General features: G+C 47.0%; 1 protein-coding gene across 1 annotated transcript; it reads right to left on the bottom strand.

The window, feature by feature from the left end:
* Positions 1–2921: 2921 nt before the first annotated feature.
* LOC103177093 (acetylserotonin O-methyltransferase) lies at positions 2922–12069 on the bottom strand. Its single transcript, XM_042334475.1, is given in 9 exon segments — positions 2922–3192; positions 4027–4149; positions 5433–5573; positions 6801–6919; positions 7384–7452; positions 9756–9816; positions 9819–9887; positions 10784–10964; positions 12001–12069. Coding segments are annotated over 9 exon segments (1044 nt in total). The 3' UTR covers positions 2922–2980.
* Between the last annotated feature and the right edge of the window lie 2137 nt (positions 12070–14206).

Raw genomic sequence — 14206 nt, 5'->3', positions numbered from 1 at the left:
AAGGTGAACACAATCCTGTACGATATGTCTGGAGGACACCCAAAGCGCTAAACAATAAGCGGAATACCGAAGGGGACAACCACAATGGCTGACCCCGTCATTACCATTCGGTTGCCAAGCACGTCAACTCAGAGGAAGCTCAGCTCCAAGGAGACAACAACAACTACTTGCATTTATATAGCGCCCCTCACACGGTAGCATCTCACAGCGCTTGAGAGTGGCGGAGCACGGTGCCGAGCTAGGGGCTGGGGGCTGACCGAAGAGGAAGGTCTTCAGGCACGACCTGAAGATGGGGACGTTGAAGAGGGGGCGAGGCGGAGGGATGGAGGGAGAGAGTTCCAGAGTTTCGGGCTGTATTGGCTGAAAGCGCGACCACCAATGGTGGAGCGGAGGGAACGAGGGACAAGCAGAAGGCCGGAGCCAGTCGAGCGGATTGGGGGTGTAAATAGAGACCCCGCTGTACCTCCCTCTCCACGCGCACTCCCCCCCCACACACGCACACACACGCACACACACACACACGGGGATATACACAGAAAGAGTGACTTTGGCCAGGACACTGGACTAATTTGAGGATCAGCTGTTTTGGGAGGATGATAGGGTGGCTGGAAGGATGAGATCAGATTGGCCGAAGGGACTTCTTAATCCAAACCTCTATTTGTGTGATTCAATTGGGAGTCTGAGTGCTAAATTGTAGATAGAATCATTTAGTATAAATTGGAAACAAGATATAATTCCCCACTGCAGTGTGTCTCAGACTATGGTAACTCTGACACTCGTAGAAATTTACAGCACAGAAGACCATTTTGATCCATCGTGTCTCTGTTGGGTGTTTTAAGAGCTTTGTGGAGTTCTGTAGCGTATTGGTTAGAGCACTCGCCTTGCAAGCAAAAAGCAAGTTTCCTTTGCCCACGTGCCTCTGTTTACCTTGTAAGCAGTAAATTGTAAGGTAAATAAAAAATAATAATAAGTTGCTAACTTAATCCAGGCAGGACTGTTTGTAGGACATTGATGTCTGTTTTTCTTCGACAAAGTATACAATCAATTCACTTTACAGTGTATCCTGTGATGCGCTTTGAGACGTCTCAACAACGAATAAGGTACTATATCAAATGCAAGGATTATTGTAAGGAATATAACAATTTGCCAGCCTTTACCCCTCAACACTGCAGATCACCTGGGAATGTCTCTGGTTCTTTTTATAATAAGTTGTAGAAGATCAGGGGAAGCTGTTAGTTAGCTATGTCTGCCCTCTACTGTTGTGTTGTAGCTCTGCTCAATAAAATAATACTTCCTCCAGGACCAGACAGCTCTGATGTGGTCTTGGCTCAGTCACTCTCGCTCTCACCTTCGTCAGAATTGTTCGGTTCAAGTTTTAGTTACCAAATCTCATCGATTGTCCTGGTAACCCTAGGATTAAAGATTAATCTCCTGGAGACTGCTATAAGTAACCCAGGAGAAAGACCATGGGGGGATTTTTTAGGGGGTCAGCTCGATGTCTGACACATTCAGAAACCCATCACCACGCTTAATAATAATAATAATCCTTGCATTTGATATGGCACCTTATTACGTCGCTGAGACGTCTCAAAGTGCTTTACACAATACACTGTAAAGTGAATTGACTGTATATTTTGTGGGGGAAACACGGCAGCCAATTGCGCAGAGCAGCGTCCAAGTTCCCAATTTATTATTATTAATTTTTTTGAAGAAATAATCCACAGTCTTGGATTTAGTGACCAAATTATTATTTTTTTTTGAAGGGATTATTACCCCCAGAAAAGCAATTTGCCAATTTACTAACAACCGGGTTCCTACTCACTGCTGGTAATCAGAGGTTTGTGGAGTAAGGAAACTTACCCAACGTTTCGTCCTGCCCGGGAATCGAACGCAGGTCCTCTCGCTTGGGAGACGAGTGCTCTAACCAATACACAACAGGACTCAATTTGCTTATATTACTGAGCACAGAGCAGCAGGAATCCAATTAGCAAAATATTAACCGCGTTCCTCTTGAGAATCTTCAGAGTTTTATTAATTCATATCTGGGACGGAATTTTGCATTCAAACAAAAATCCCTACTGTTTGAATTAACTGGGATTTTTTCCCCCGTTTAATTAAAAAGTATATAGTCACATGTTGTATGATTCCGGCACGACCTCGATCCCAATGCAGCCCAAACCCTCCCTTGTCCCCGTCTTTTATGGCCTCCAGGCTCAGTGGGGTCGTGTAGCTCAGTGGTCAGAGCACTCACCTCGCAAGTGAGAGGACCTGGGTTCGATTCCCGGACAGTGCGAAATGTTGGGCAAGTTTCCTTACTCCACCAACCTGGTTGTTAGTCGATTGGCGGATCGTATCTCTGGCCATACTCTTTGACTCCCGTCAACATCTTCTGTCCCACGGTTCTGACCTCCTCAACCTACCCGACCTGCCCTTAAAACTCTCTGAACCCGTGCGCAACTTAGTCGTCAGGTTCGATGCCCAGTTATCCTTCCTCCCCCACATCCGGTCCCTGACCAGCACCGCTTTCCTCCACCTCCGCCACACTGCCCATCTCCGACAATACCTCACCCCATAACCTGCTAACTCCAGGTCCCCGATGTTCTATCAGTTTGTCTGGCAGACAGCAGGGCCTGGATGAGTGTAAACTTCCTGCAGCTGAATATGGACAAGATGGAAGCCATCTTGGCTCCCGTCAATGTCTTCACTCCTGCGGATCTAAACTCCTCAACCTCCCTGGGCTCCCCCTCAGACTCATATATAAATGCAAGGTGTTGTTGTTGTCTCGAAGACGTGATAAGGCGATGCATTAAATGCACGTATTATTATTATTATTATTATTACAGCGCCTTATCACATTGCTGAGACGTCTCAAGGCGCCTCACAGGATATACTGTATAAAAAAAATACGTGCATCTCCGCATCAGTTTGGTGACAGGAAACTAAGCGTCGTTCTTCTGTCTGTCCCTCTGTCCATCCGCCTTCACTTCCTGCCCAAGATGGCATCGTACAGCTTCCCTGTCCGCCTGACTTGCACGTCTCTGTAGCCGGCTCCCTCCAGCAGCGCGGTGTACTCAATGGCTGTCCTCTCCCTCCCCTCGGTCTGGACCAGCATGTTGAGAGAGTAGAGCTGTGTGCTCAGGGGTCCACTCCTGTCCTCATTCAGTAGAGCTTCGATCAGCAACACTCCACTGCCTGGGGAAACAGCGACACAATCCCCGGTGACTGACTGACCTTTCCTCTCAAACTTCAACGGAGTGATAAAGCACTATGTCAAATGTCTGTTAATATTATTATTAGAGTCTCTCAAGCTGGGAAGACGTCTCAAAGTGCTTCGCAGGGTGTTACTGTAAGTGGAGTGACCGTGTTTTGTAGGCGGACAAACCAGTCCACGTTGTGCACAGTAAGATCCCCACAAACAGTCCTGAAGTGGGTGATATCTTTTATCTGGGGAAGGGGGGGATGGCGGGGGTTTGGGGGGGGAGGATTGTCGGTCAGGACAATGGAAGAGAGTAGAGCTGTGACAACTCTCTTTTCTAGTAGCGCTGCGAGATCTTTAACGTCCACCCGAAAACAACAAATAGTTGTAGTGTATTGTGGAGTCCTGTAGCTCAGGGGTTAGAGCACTCCCTTTGCAAGCGAGAGACTTGGCTTTGATTCCCGGGCAGGGCAAAGTGTTGGGCAAGTTTCCTTACTCCACACGCCTCTGTGTACCAGCGGGAAGTAGGAACCCGGTTGGTGGATCGCTTTTGCCGGGATAATAATTCCTTCAAATTTTTAACAAAAATAAATTGTTCCCTTAATCCACGGCTGTTTGTGGGACGCTGCTGTGTGCAATTGGCTGCCACGTTTCGCCCAAAAAATATACAGCCAATTCACTTTACAGTGTATCCTGTGAAGCGCTTTCAGACGTCTCGAAGACGTGATAAGGCGCTGTATCGAATGTAAGTATTATTATTATTATTAGGTGGCATTGCTTGTGAATACGCAGGTTGCTGTGCATCACTGCCTGATGCCGTATGAACGCACCTGGTCTCCCTGCTTTGTTGACTCTGGTGAGCAGTTGCACACATTTCTCCTCAGTCCAGTCATGGATGACTCTGGCCAGGATGTACAGATCGGCATTGGGTATGGGATCGTTGAAGAAATCACCTGCGTCCGTGAAAAAATGCATCCATTAACCCTGCCCGCAGCGAGCCGGGCACACTGTGAGGCCATTCAGCCCCTCAAGCCTGTACTTGCCAGTTTATTGCAACACAATAATGGATCGCTTCATCCCATTTCCCTGGCTTTTCTCCATATCCTTTCCTATCGCCCTTCTATCTTGGGGTCAACCTGGCTGAATCCTTGCTTTCAATGTGGAGTCCTGTAGCTCAGTGGTTAGAGCCCTCACCTCACAAGCGAGAGGACCCGGGTTCGATTCCCGGGCAGGGTGTAAGTTTACATTACATACCCAAGTTTCCTTACTCCACACACCTCTGTTTACCCAGCAGTAAGTAGGAATCCAGTTGTTAGTCGATTGACCGATCGCTTTCAGGGGTAATAATCCCTCCCAAAAAACTTTGGTCACTCAATCCACGACTGCCTGTGGGACACTGCTGTGTGCAATTGGCTGCCGTGTTTTGCCCATGAAATACAGACAATCCACTTTACAGTATATTCTGTGCAACGCTTTGAGACGTCTCATTGACGTTAAAAGGCGCTATATCAAATGCAACGATTATTATTATGTTTACTATTATTATAATACAATGGTTAGCAATGTGTTTTTCACTGGTTAAACTCCAGCAGTTACTCCCCAAATCACAAGCTGAGGGCTCCAAGACATGTACCAACACATGACTGTAATTAACGACTGGAAAAGGTTGAGGCCAGGACACTGGGACTGATTACACTGCTGTAATGGGAAGAATAATAATAATATTCAGGGAAGACTGGAGGGTGGGTATTTTGCAGAGATGAGATCAGATGATTTTGAAGGGTCTTCTTCATCTGAACCTTTTGTGTGAGATTACGAAGGGTTCTTTTCACCTCAACCTACAAACATAGAAACAGAGGAACAGGAGGAGGCCATTCAGCCCCTTGAGCCTGTTCCCCCAATAAGATCACGGCTGATCTGTACCTCCACTCCAATTACCCGCCTTTGCCCCATATCCCCTGATCCCCTGACCTGACAAACATCTCTTCCCCTCAGTCTGGACAATGTGAATGGATCCACACAGAATCCACAGCCTTTTGGGGGAGAGAGTTCCAGATCCCCACCGGCCTTTGGGTGAAAACCTGCCCCTGATTTCACACATAAACATGTCTACACGTTGATAGATATTTGTATTGTGAGGGACCTGGAACCTGGGGTTGGGGTCCCTGGGGTTTGGGGGGTGTTCCGAGTCCTGAGTTCCCCCCCACCTCCCCCCACAGGCTGTTTGGATCCTCACCTTCATGGAATGAAATTCTCGTTTCCTCCTGAGCCACAAAATGTTCTTTTGCCATTTTGACCACTTTAGGCAGGTCGTAGATGGTTACTCTTGCCTGTGAGTAGGCGGACAAGCACTCTTTGGCAATGGCACCAGTACATCCTGAAAGAGAAAAAAATAATAATTGTATAATAACAAATAATAATAATGAATCATAATAATAATCCTTGCAATCAATACAGCGCCTTTCATCCCAGGAGGACGTCTTTAAGTGCTTTGCCTTGATGTGCGTTCTGCTCCAGACGGGGAAACAATGGCGGAGTGGGGAGGAAGGGGGAAAGCAGGTCAGTAAAGGGCATTCGGAGCAGAATCACTGGAGTGTTTCAGGGCAGAAGGAGGCCGTTTGCCGGCTGTCTGTGAGAGCTCTCCACTTAGCTCACCCTGTGCCTGTCAACTCCTGTGTGAGTGGTGTATCTCACAGTGTCGTGGCTGATGGTTCTCCATTCCACTGCTTCCTTGTGCGTCAAACCACGTACCATTGAAGCGCTCCGAGACGCTAGCCTGTGTGAAGGACCCGATATAAATATAAGGTGTTGTTGTGGGACCTTGCTGTATGCAAAGTGGGCCCAAAAGGCAGTCACTACACTTGACAACAATTACTGCCCGAAGCACATTGAGGACCCATATCTAGGCTGTCTCTCCAGTGCAGTGATGTGTGTGTGTGTGGGGGGGTGGGGGGACGGGGACACTGCTTTGCCAGAGGTGCCGTACTTCTGATGAGACTGAGATCCCGTCTGTCTGTTCAGGTTGACTTTGAAGATCCCGCGGCGCTATTTGAGAAGAGAAGGGAGTTTCTCTCTCCCGGTGTCCTGGCCGACAATTCCCCCCAAACAAAATTAGTCTTTGCTGTTTGTGGGGACGTTGCTGGGTGCAAACTGACCGCCTTGTTCACCCAAAAAATACACACAGTCACTTCACTTTACAACGTAGTCTGCAAAGCGCTTTCAGATGTCTCAACGACACGATAAGGCGCCATTTCAGAGGCAGGAATTATTATTATTATTAATATTATGTTTAAAACAGATAAAGATTTAACAAATATTAGTATTTGGGTGCTAGTGTGTGCATGTGCCTGTGGGTGCGTGTGCGTGTGTGCGAACGTTGCATGTGTGTGCGCGTGTAAGAGTGCGTGTCTGTGCGTGTGTGTGTGTATGTAAGAGTGTGTGTGTTTGTGTGCGCGGTGTGCATGTGTGTGCGCGCGCGGTGTGCATGTGTGTGCGCGCGTGTGTGTCCGTGTGTCTGCGTGTGCGGGATATTGGGATTGACAGATGTGTTGTGGTGATATAGGCTGAAAGGAGGCTCCATCTCCAATCGATTGCACTCACTCACCTCCGAGATCAAAGATGGTGGTAAAACCGGAAAGGTCGAAGGCCGTCACCACGTCTGTCCCACAAACGTTCCAGACAGAATTCATCAGCTGCATAAACTTCATCATCTCCTCGTCCGACCTGCGGGAAGCAGCACAGCATCAGGTCCTCCCCAGCGCGAACACGCTTACATTTAACACAGAGCCCGTAGAGTAGCGGTTAACACGCTTGCCCTCACACCCCAGAGAACCCGGCTTGACTGCGTGTTTCGTGGGTGAAACACAGCAGCCGATTGCGCACAGTCCCACAAACAGTCGCGGATTGAGTGACCAAATTATTTAGTTAGTTATTTAATTTGAAGGGATTATTACCCCCGGAAAGCGATCCACCAATCGATTAACAACCGGGTTCCTACTCACTGCTCAGTAAACAGAGGTGTGTGGCGTACGGAAACTTGGCTGAGGTTTCTCTCTGCCCGGGAATCAAACCCGGTCCTCTGGCTTGCGAGGCGAGGGGTCTAACCCCTGAGCCACAGGACTCCATCCTAACAGTTTCATTCATGATCTCTTTTAACTGTTTTAACGAAATCGAAGACCAGAACACACCTATAGAGGGCATCGAAGATCTCTTCCGCAGACACACCGAACGCCCTTTTATACTGGTTTTTCCCTTCCCTGCAAGAGAATCGTCGCCACTTCTGTAATAACAATCGTCTTAAAAGTAATATTACGATACATTTAATAATAGTCTTTATTAAAATAATAACATAAAATAATAATAATGACAATCCTCGCATTTGTTATAGCGCCTTATGTCTTCGAGGCGCATCAAAGCGCTTCACAGAATTTGGTGTAAATTGTAGTGACTGTATATTTTGCAGGCGAAAAAGGGCAGGCAATTGCACACAGCAGTATCCCACAACCAAACTAATAAATTATATAATAATATATAATATAATAACTGTAAAGTGTGGCAGGAGGTTATTTTGCCTCTCGGTCTACTCTTGTGCTACAAAATTGATTGGAGGTAAACAGCTAAGTAACTTTTTTGGGGGCAGCCAGGTGTCTGACACACGCGGAAACCCATCACCGTTGCTTAAAAGAGTCTCTAAACCAAACTGAGAATTCCCTGCATCCCACCCACACATGGAAATCCCAGAGATAGATTGTTGGAGTGGAATGCGCTCTCTCTCCCTGGAGGGACATAATCCCGGAGAGTATTTGGCGCAGGTTAGCGAGAGCCAAGGCTTGGGGACCCAGAGTGTGTGTTGGGGTAACTGCTGGAGTCTAATCAGCTAAACCCACATAACTCGCCATTGAGAGCTAAAAAGCTAAATAGAAAATAAATAGCTAAATCGCTTGGTTTACCCTGGAAGCCAAAGCCGTAAGGGATAGGGTGCTCCTAGTCGGACAATAATAATAATAATAATAATAATAATAATCCTTGCATTTGATATAGCGCTTTTCACGTCGGGAGGACGTCCCAAAGCGCTTCACAGAACACACTGTAAAGTGAATTGACTGTATATTTGTGGGCGAACGCGGCAGCCAATTGCGCACAGCAATGTCCCACAAACAGTCGTAGATTGAAAATGACCAATTTATTATTGGTTTTGGTTTTGGAGGGATTATTATTAGGCTCTGTGTGGAGTAAGGAAACTTGCCCAAGGTTTCGCCCTCTGCCGGGAATTGAACTCAGGTCTCTCACTTGCAAAGCGAGTGCTCTAACCACTGAGCTACAGGACTCCACACATCATGTCGGAAGGACGTCTCAAAGCGCTTCTCAGGACATACTGAAATTAAATGACTGTATTGTGCGCAAGGCGATGTCCCACAAACAGCTGTGAAACAAATGACTAATTTTAATTGGGAGAGGGATTGTTGGCCAGGACACCGGGGGAAAGAAACTGCCTTCTCTTTTCAAACAGCGCCTCGGGCGGGATCTTTAACACCCACCTGAACGGGCAAGACGGGATCTTGGTTTAACATCTCAGTTTGGAATACCCTCAACAACAAAATGACATGTGTACAGCACCTTACATGTCAGGAGGACGTCCCAAGGCGCTGGATAGACAGAGTTATGGACCCGAGCGGAGGGTCGGGCTGGGGGAGAATGGAGGGAGATCGAAAGCAGCAGGAAAGCTTGCCAGACAGCGATATCAATGGCAATCTATATGGGTGACACCAGTTAGACTCCAGCCGTTAGCCCAACGCACACTATGGGGTCCCAAGACATAGTCAACAAGCACAACTGTTATTACATCTGGAACAGAGTTGTCAGGAAGGCTGGTTGAGGCCAACCCACTGGGACTCATTTGGAAAAGAGCTCGATGCTGTGATGGGAGGATGGCAGGGCAGGGGATCTGAGCGGATGAGATAGGATGGACCGAAGGGCCTTCTAGACTGATCTTGTGCGATGTGAGAGTGCTACCAACTGAGCCTGTCTGACATTAAATTATAAAGAATTATACAGTGAACCTCACATAAGTTGTATCAGTTGGGACCAGACAGTTAAATAATAATAATAATTTGGTCACTCAATCCACGACTGTTTGTGCGACACTGCTTTGCGCAATTGGCTGCCACATTTTGTCCACAGATTACACAGTCAATTAACTTTACAGTATTCTCTGTGAAGCGTTTTGAGACGTCTCGAAGACGTGATAATGATAATAATAGTCCTTGCATTTGATATAGCGCCTGATCACATCTTCGAGATGTCTCAAAGTGCTTCACAAAATATACTGTAAAGTGGAGTGACTGTGCGTTTTGTGGACAAAATAAGGTGTTATATCAAATGCATGGATTATATTTATTTATTTCTATTAATATGATTTATGCAGAATATGAGTTAGGCCAAACTTGCGTAGAAGATAAACTCTTGGACGGGATTTTAGCAGATGTACGACTTGGGCGATTAAACGATTTATACAAATCAGATGAGTTTTGCTGTGTAAACCTGAGGATATGTCTCTTACCTGATGGCGTCAGTCAGGTAGAACCAGCAACGGTAGATGGTTTGCGACTCATATTGTATGAATGATAGAGTGTTTTGGGGCTGGATTTGGTCAGGTAGATCTTGGAGATTCCAGTGTTGCCGTACAAGACTGAATAATAATGATAATAATAATAATAATAATCCTTAGGTGATGGAGGCCAAGTCCATTGTGAGTTTCAAGAGGGAAGTAGACAGGTATATAAAGGATAGAGGCTTAAAGGGGTGTGGGGATAGGTCAGGCCAGAGTGGTTGAATGGACAGCTTGCTCTGAGAGCCAGGACAGACTCAATGGACTGAATGGCCTCCTTCTATGTTATACATTTCTATGATACTTACAAATAGCATTTATCCACAGAGAATGTCTCGGAGATGATTTTGGACACAAGCGGGGGGTGGGGTGGGGTGGGGTGGGTGGGAGGTGAGCATAAATGTGGCCGAAATGGTAGATTATAAAGTGGGATTTTATGCTATAGAGGGGCTGAGCTGCAACACAAATTTACATTGATATAGAGCCTTACACGTCTTATACAACAGCAACAAATTACACTGACGGAGTCTTTCACGTTGGGAGGACCTCTCAAGGCACTGGACGGTCAGTTATTTGGACCTGAGCTGGGGTTTGGGAACAGGGGGAATGGAGGGCGGGGGGGTGGGGAAAGGGTGACCGAAGGCACGGTCAAAGGGGATGATCTTGAGATCTGCCTTGAAGGAGGCAGGGAAGGGAACGAGGCAATGGGACTGTGGGATGGGTTCCAGTAGTGGGCCAGAGAGGCTGAAAGCCCAACTGCCAATGGCAGGGCAAGTTGGAAGGGGGACATGGGCTGCTGTGCTGAGTGGAGGGAGTGGACAGATTGATATGATGTTAGCAGGGCACAGGGGTAGGAGGGGGCAAGGCCACGGAAGGCCCTGAAGGTGAGGACGAGGATTTTGAACACTATCCTCTGGGGGATGGGAGCCAGTGGAGCTGGAGAGGGTGGGGGTGATGGGGTCACAGTGCTGGGGTGGGGTTACCTTCCCCCTGTTGGTGTCTCTCCACTTGCAGGAGCTGAAGTCCCACACAAGCAGTGAGGAGCCGGTCTATACCGTCAGTGCTGGCTCCCAGCTGCTTAGCGATGGCCTTGGAAGAGAGAGGACATCCTGCCTCTAGCAGCAGGTCAAACACTCCCAGCTCACAGGCCGCAAACATGGTCTGTGGGTTCAAAGAGGTTTGGACAGGGTATCAACACGAGTATGATTCACAGAGCTACATAATAATAATAATCCTGGCATTTAATACAGCGCCTTATCACATCTTCGAGACGTCTCGAAGTGCTTCACAGATTATACTGTAAAGTGGAGTGACTGTGTATTTTGTGGGCGAAAAGCTGCAGCCAATTGCACGCAGCAGCGTCCCACAAACAGTCGTGGATCGAGTGAGCAAATTATTATTTTTTTTTTTTGGAAGGACATACATAGAGCGACACAACATGCAAACAGCCTAACTAGTCTGTGCTGGAGTTTACATGTATATTGAGGAAGGTCCCACCTGTACCTGTTCAGGTGGACACGAGTTGTAAAAGAGAAGGGAGTTTCTCCCAGTGTCCTGGCTGATAAGTTCATGGCATGCCAGTGGCTAATAATCCCCCAGATAAAAATAAATGATTCACTTAACGGATGTTGCTGTGGGCAAATCAGCTGCCGGGTTCACCTACAAAAATACCCAGTAAATCCTGTGAAGTGTTTCGAGACCCGAAGACAATAATAACAATAATCCTGGCATTTAATACAGCGCCTTATCGCGTCTTCGAGACGTCTCAAAGCGCTTCACAGGACACACTGTGAAGTGAATCGACTGAATATTTTGATGTGTGGGACACGACATGTCAAGCGACTGCCAGGGTGGTGGAAAGCGAAATGGATGGAATTTGGTCTTGTTTTGATGAGCAAAGCCTTACGTTCTTATGTTTACTGTTGTTAATTCGTTCAGTCTAATCCGGGAGTAACGTCCCAAACCATATTGCTTTTCAGTAATAATAATAATCCTTGCTTTTAATACATCGCCTCGTCATTCCACGACTGTTTGTGGGACGCTGCTGTGCGCAATTGGCTGCCGCGTTTCACCCACAAAATACAGTCAATTCGCTTTACAGTGTATTCTGTGAAGCGCTTTGAGATTCCGGGACGACGTGATAAGGCGCTATATCAAATGCAAGATTATTATTATTATATTATAAGTTGTCATTTACCTTAGACACCAGAAAGCCTTCCATGTACTGCAGAATCCTCTGAGGATATTCAGTCTCTTCAGTGGACATTTCCATATTGACACAAAGCTAACTCGTTACTTCCCTTTGCCTTTTACAGTCCTTCGCAACGTATTACTCGGCTAATGGTGACTAACGTGAATATTATTTGCAGGAAACTCTTTATCTCAAGAGCTGAGGGAGGGAGTTTGCTTTTCTCGCCCTCACACCTCCTGCCCGGCTTCTTTGTGATTCTCTAATCACTTGAGGAGCTTAGACCTCATCGAGCTTCAGGCTAACGCCTCCCCTTTATGATTGACAGGATACATCAGGGAGGTCCATGAACTGGCCATTTCCTTAGCACAACATCTTAGCCCCCTCCCTGCGCCCCTCCCCACCCCCAACCCACCCCACCTCATCGTCCATGGTCAGGCTTTCAGCCTATCTGCCCCGGCTCTCAGCAACTCCATCCCGGAGTCTCTCCGACTCGCCTCCCCTCCCCTCCCTCACCTCTTTCAAGGTCCATGTCAAGACCTACCTCTTTGACAGCACTTTCGGTCATCTTTCCCCTACCTGCCCTCCCCCATTTCTAGCTCCTCCCCACAGTTCGGGTGCTGAGCCAGGATTGTCAAGTGCCTTGGAACCCTCTCCCGATGTGAAAGGCTCTGTGCAAATGTAGACTTCTATGGTATTGTTGTAACTTCTGATTTGCCTACCTGTCATTCTACTTTGATGTTGTTCCCATTCACGATAAAATATTTCGCCCACAAAATACCCAGTCGCTACACTTTTCAGTATATTCCACGAAGCGCTTTGAGGCGTCTTGAAGATGTGATAAGGCGCTATATCAAACGTAAGGATTATTATTATTACTACTATTATTATTACAATACAACTTGTCTTGTGTCAGTTTGCTGTATCTCTATTTATGAGATTCTTGTGAGATCCAATAATGTTCTCAAGCGGAAAGTGGTGGTGGGGAGTGAAAGAGAGATGACCGAAAGTGAGAAAATAGGTCACAACCAAAACCACATCATAATCATGAAGCAGTTAATAACATCTGCCTGACTCTAGGAGGCGAAGTTTCCGCTGTCTCCTTATTTACTAACTTTCCTAACCTCATAGCTTCCTAACACCTCAGCATTTCCAAATTAAGCTTTCTCCACCAATCGTCATCTGATATGATGGGATCAATATTGATTCTACTCACCTGACCATCAGATCTCCCTCCCTCTCGCCACACACCCCTCTCTGCCTCACCTCCTCTCTATCTGTCTTCAAGACCCATCTTGAAGCCTATCTCTTAAACCGTGTCTAAGGCCACCTCCTTCTTGGAAGTGCAGTCCTGTAGCATATTGATCAGAGCACTCGTCTCGCAAGCGAGAGGACCTGGGTTTGATTCCCAGGCAGGGCGAAACCTCGGGCAAGTTTCCTTACTCCACACACCTCTGTTTACCAGCAGTAAATCGGAACCGGGTTGTTAGTCGATTGGCGGATCGCTTTTCCGGGGATAATAATCCCTTCAAAAAATTAATGAATTACTTTTCCCCCACAAAATATATAGCCAATTCACTTTACAGTATATTCTGTGAAGCGCTTTGAAACGTGATAAAGCTCTGTATTAAATACAAGGATTATTATTATTATTATTCTGCGGCTCCACGGGTGAACGATGGCCCCTTAGAGTGTGGGTGAGGGGGGTGGTGGGGGGGGGTAACCAGAGGGCAACCAACGGATTATTTAAAGCAGACTATTCATTTAAGACTCGCAGAAAAGCCTGCAGTGTTTGTGGCCGCCCGTGGGAATCTGCCAAGATCACATGGCAGGGAATTACACCCTATAATCCTCCTGTAACACTTGGCAGTACCCAGTGTCGGAGCTTGATCCCAGACGAGCGCTTCAAAATCTCCTGCACACAAAAACCTCAGCACAATGAGCAGACGTGAGATGTGTATGTGTGTGTGTGTGTTGTTTGTGTGTTGTTCATGTGTGTTGTTGCGTGTGTATGTGTGTGTAACCTTTCTTGTCAAGAGGCTACGCCAAAGCGCTTTGCAGGACTTACCGTAAAGGGTGGTGACTGTGTGTTTTGTGGATGAACCCGGCAGTCAATTTTCTCTTTTCAGGTAGCGCCACAGATCTTTAACATCTTTAACATCATGAGGAAGTCCTGTAGCTCAGTGGTTAGAGCACTCGCTTTGCAAGCGAGAGA

Source organism: Callorhinchus milii, unplaced genomic scaffold, assembly GCF_018977255.1.
Source record: "Callorhinchus milii isolate IMCB2004 unplaced genomic scaffold, IMCB_Cmil_1.0 Scaffold4, whole genome shotgun sequence".
NCBI classification, from domain to species: Eukaryota; Metazoa; Chordata; class Chondrichthyes; order Chimaeriformes; family Callorhinchidae; genus Callorhinchus; species Callorhinchus milii.
Note: the sequence above shows the minus strand (reverse complement) of the source record. Positions and strands in the feature narration are given on the sequence as shown.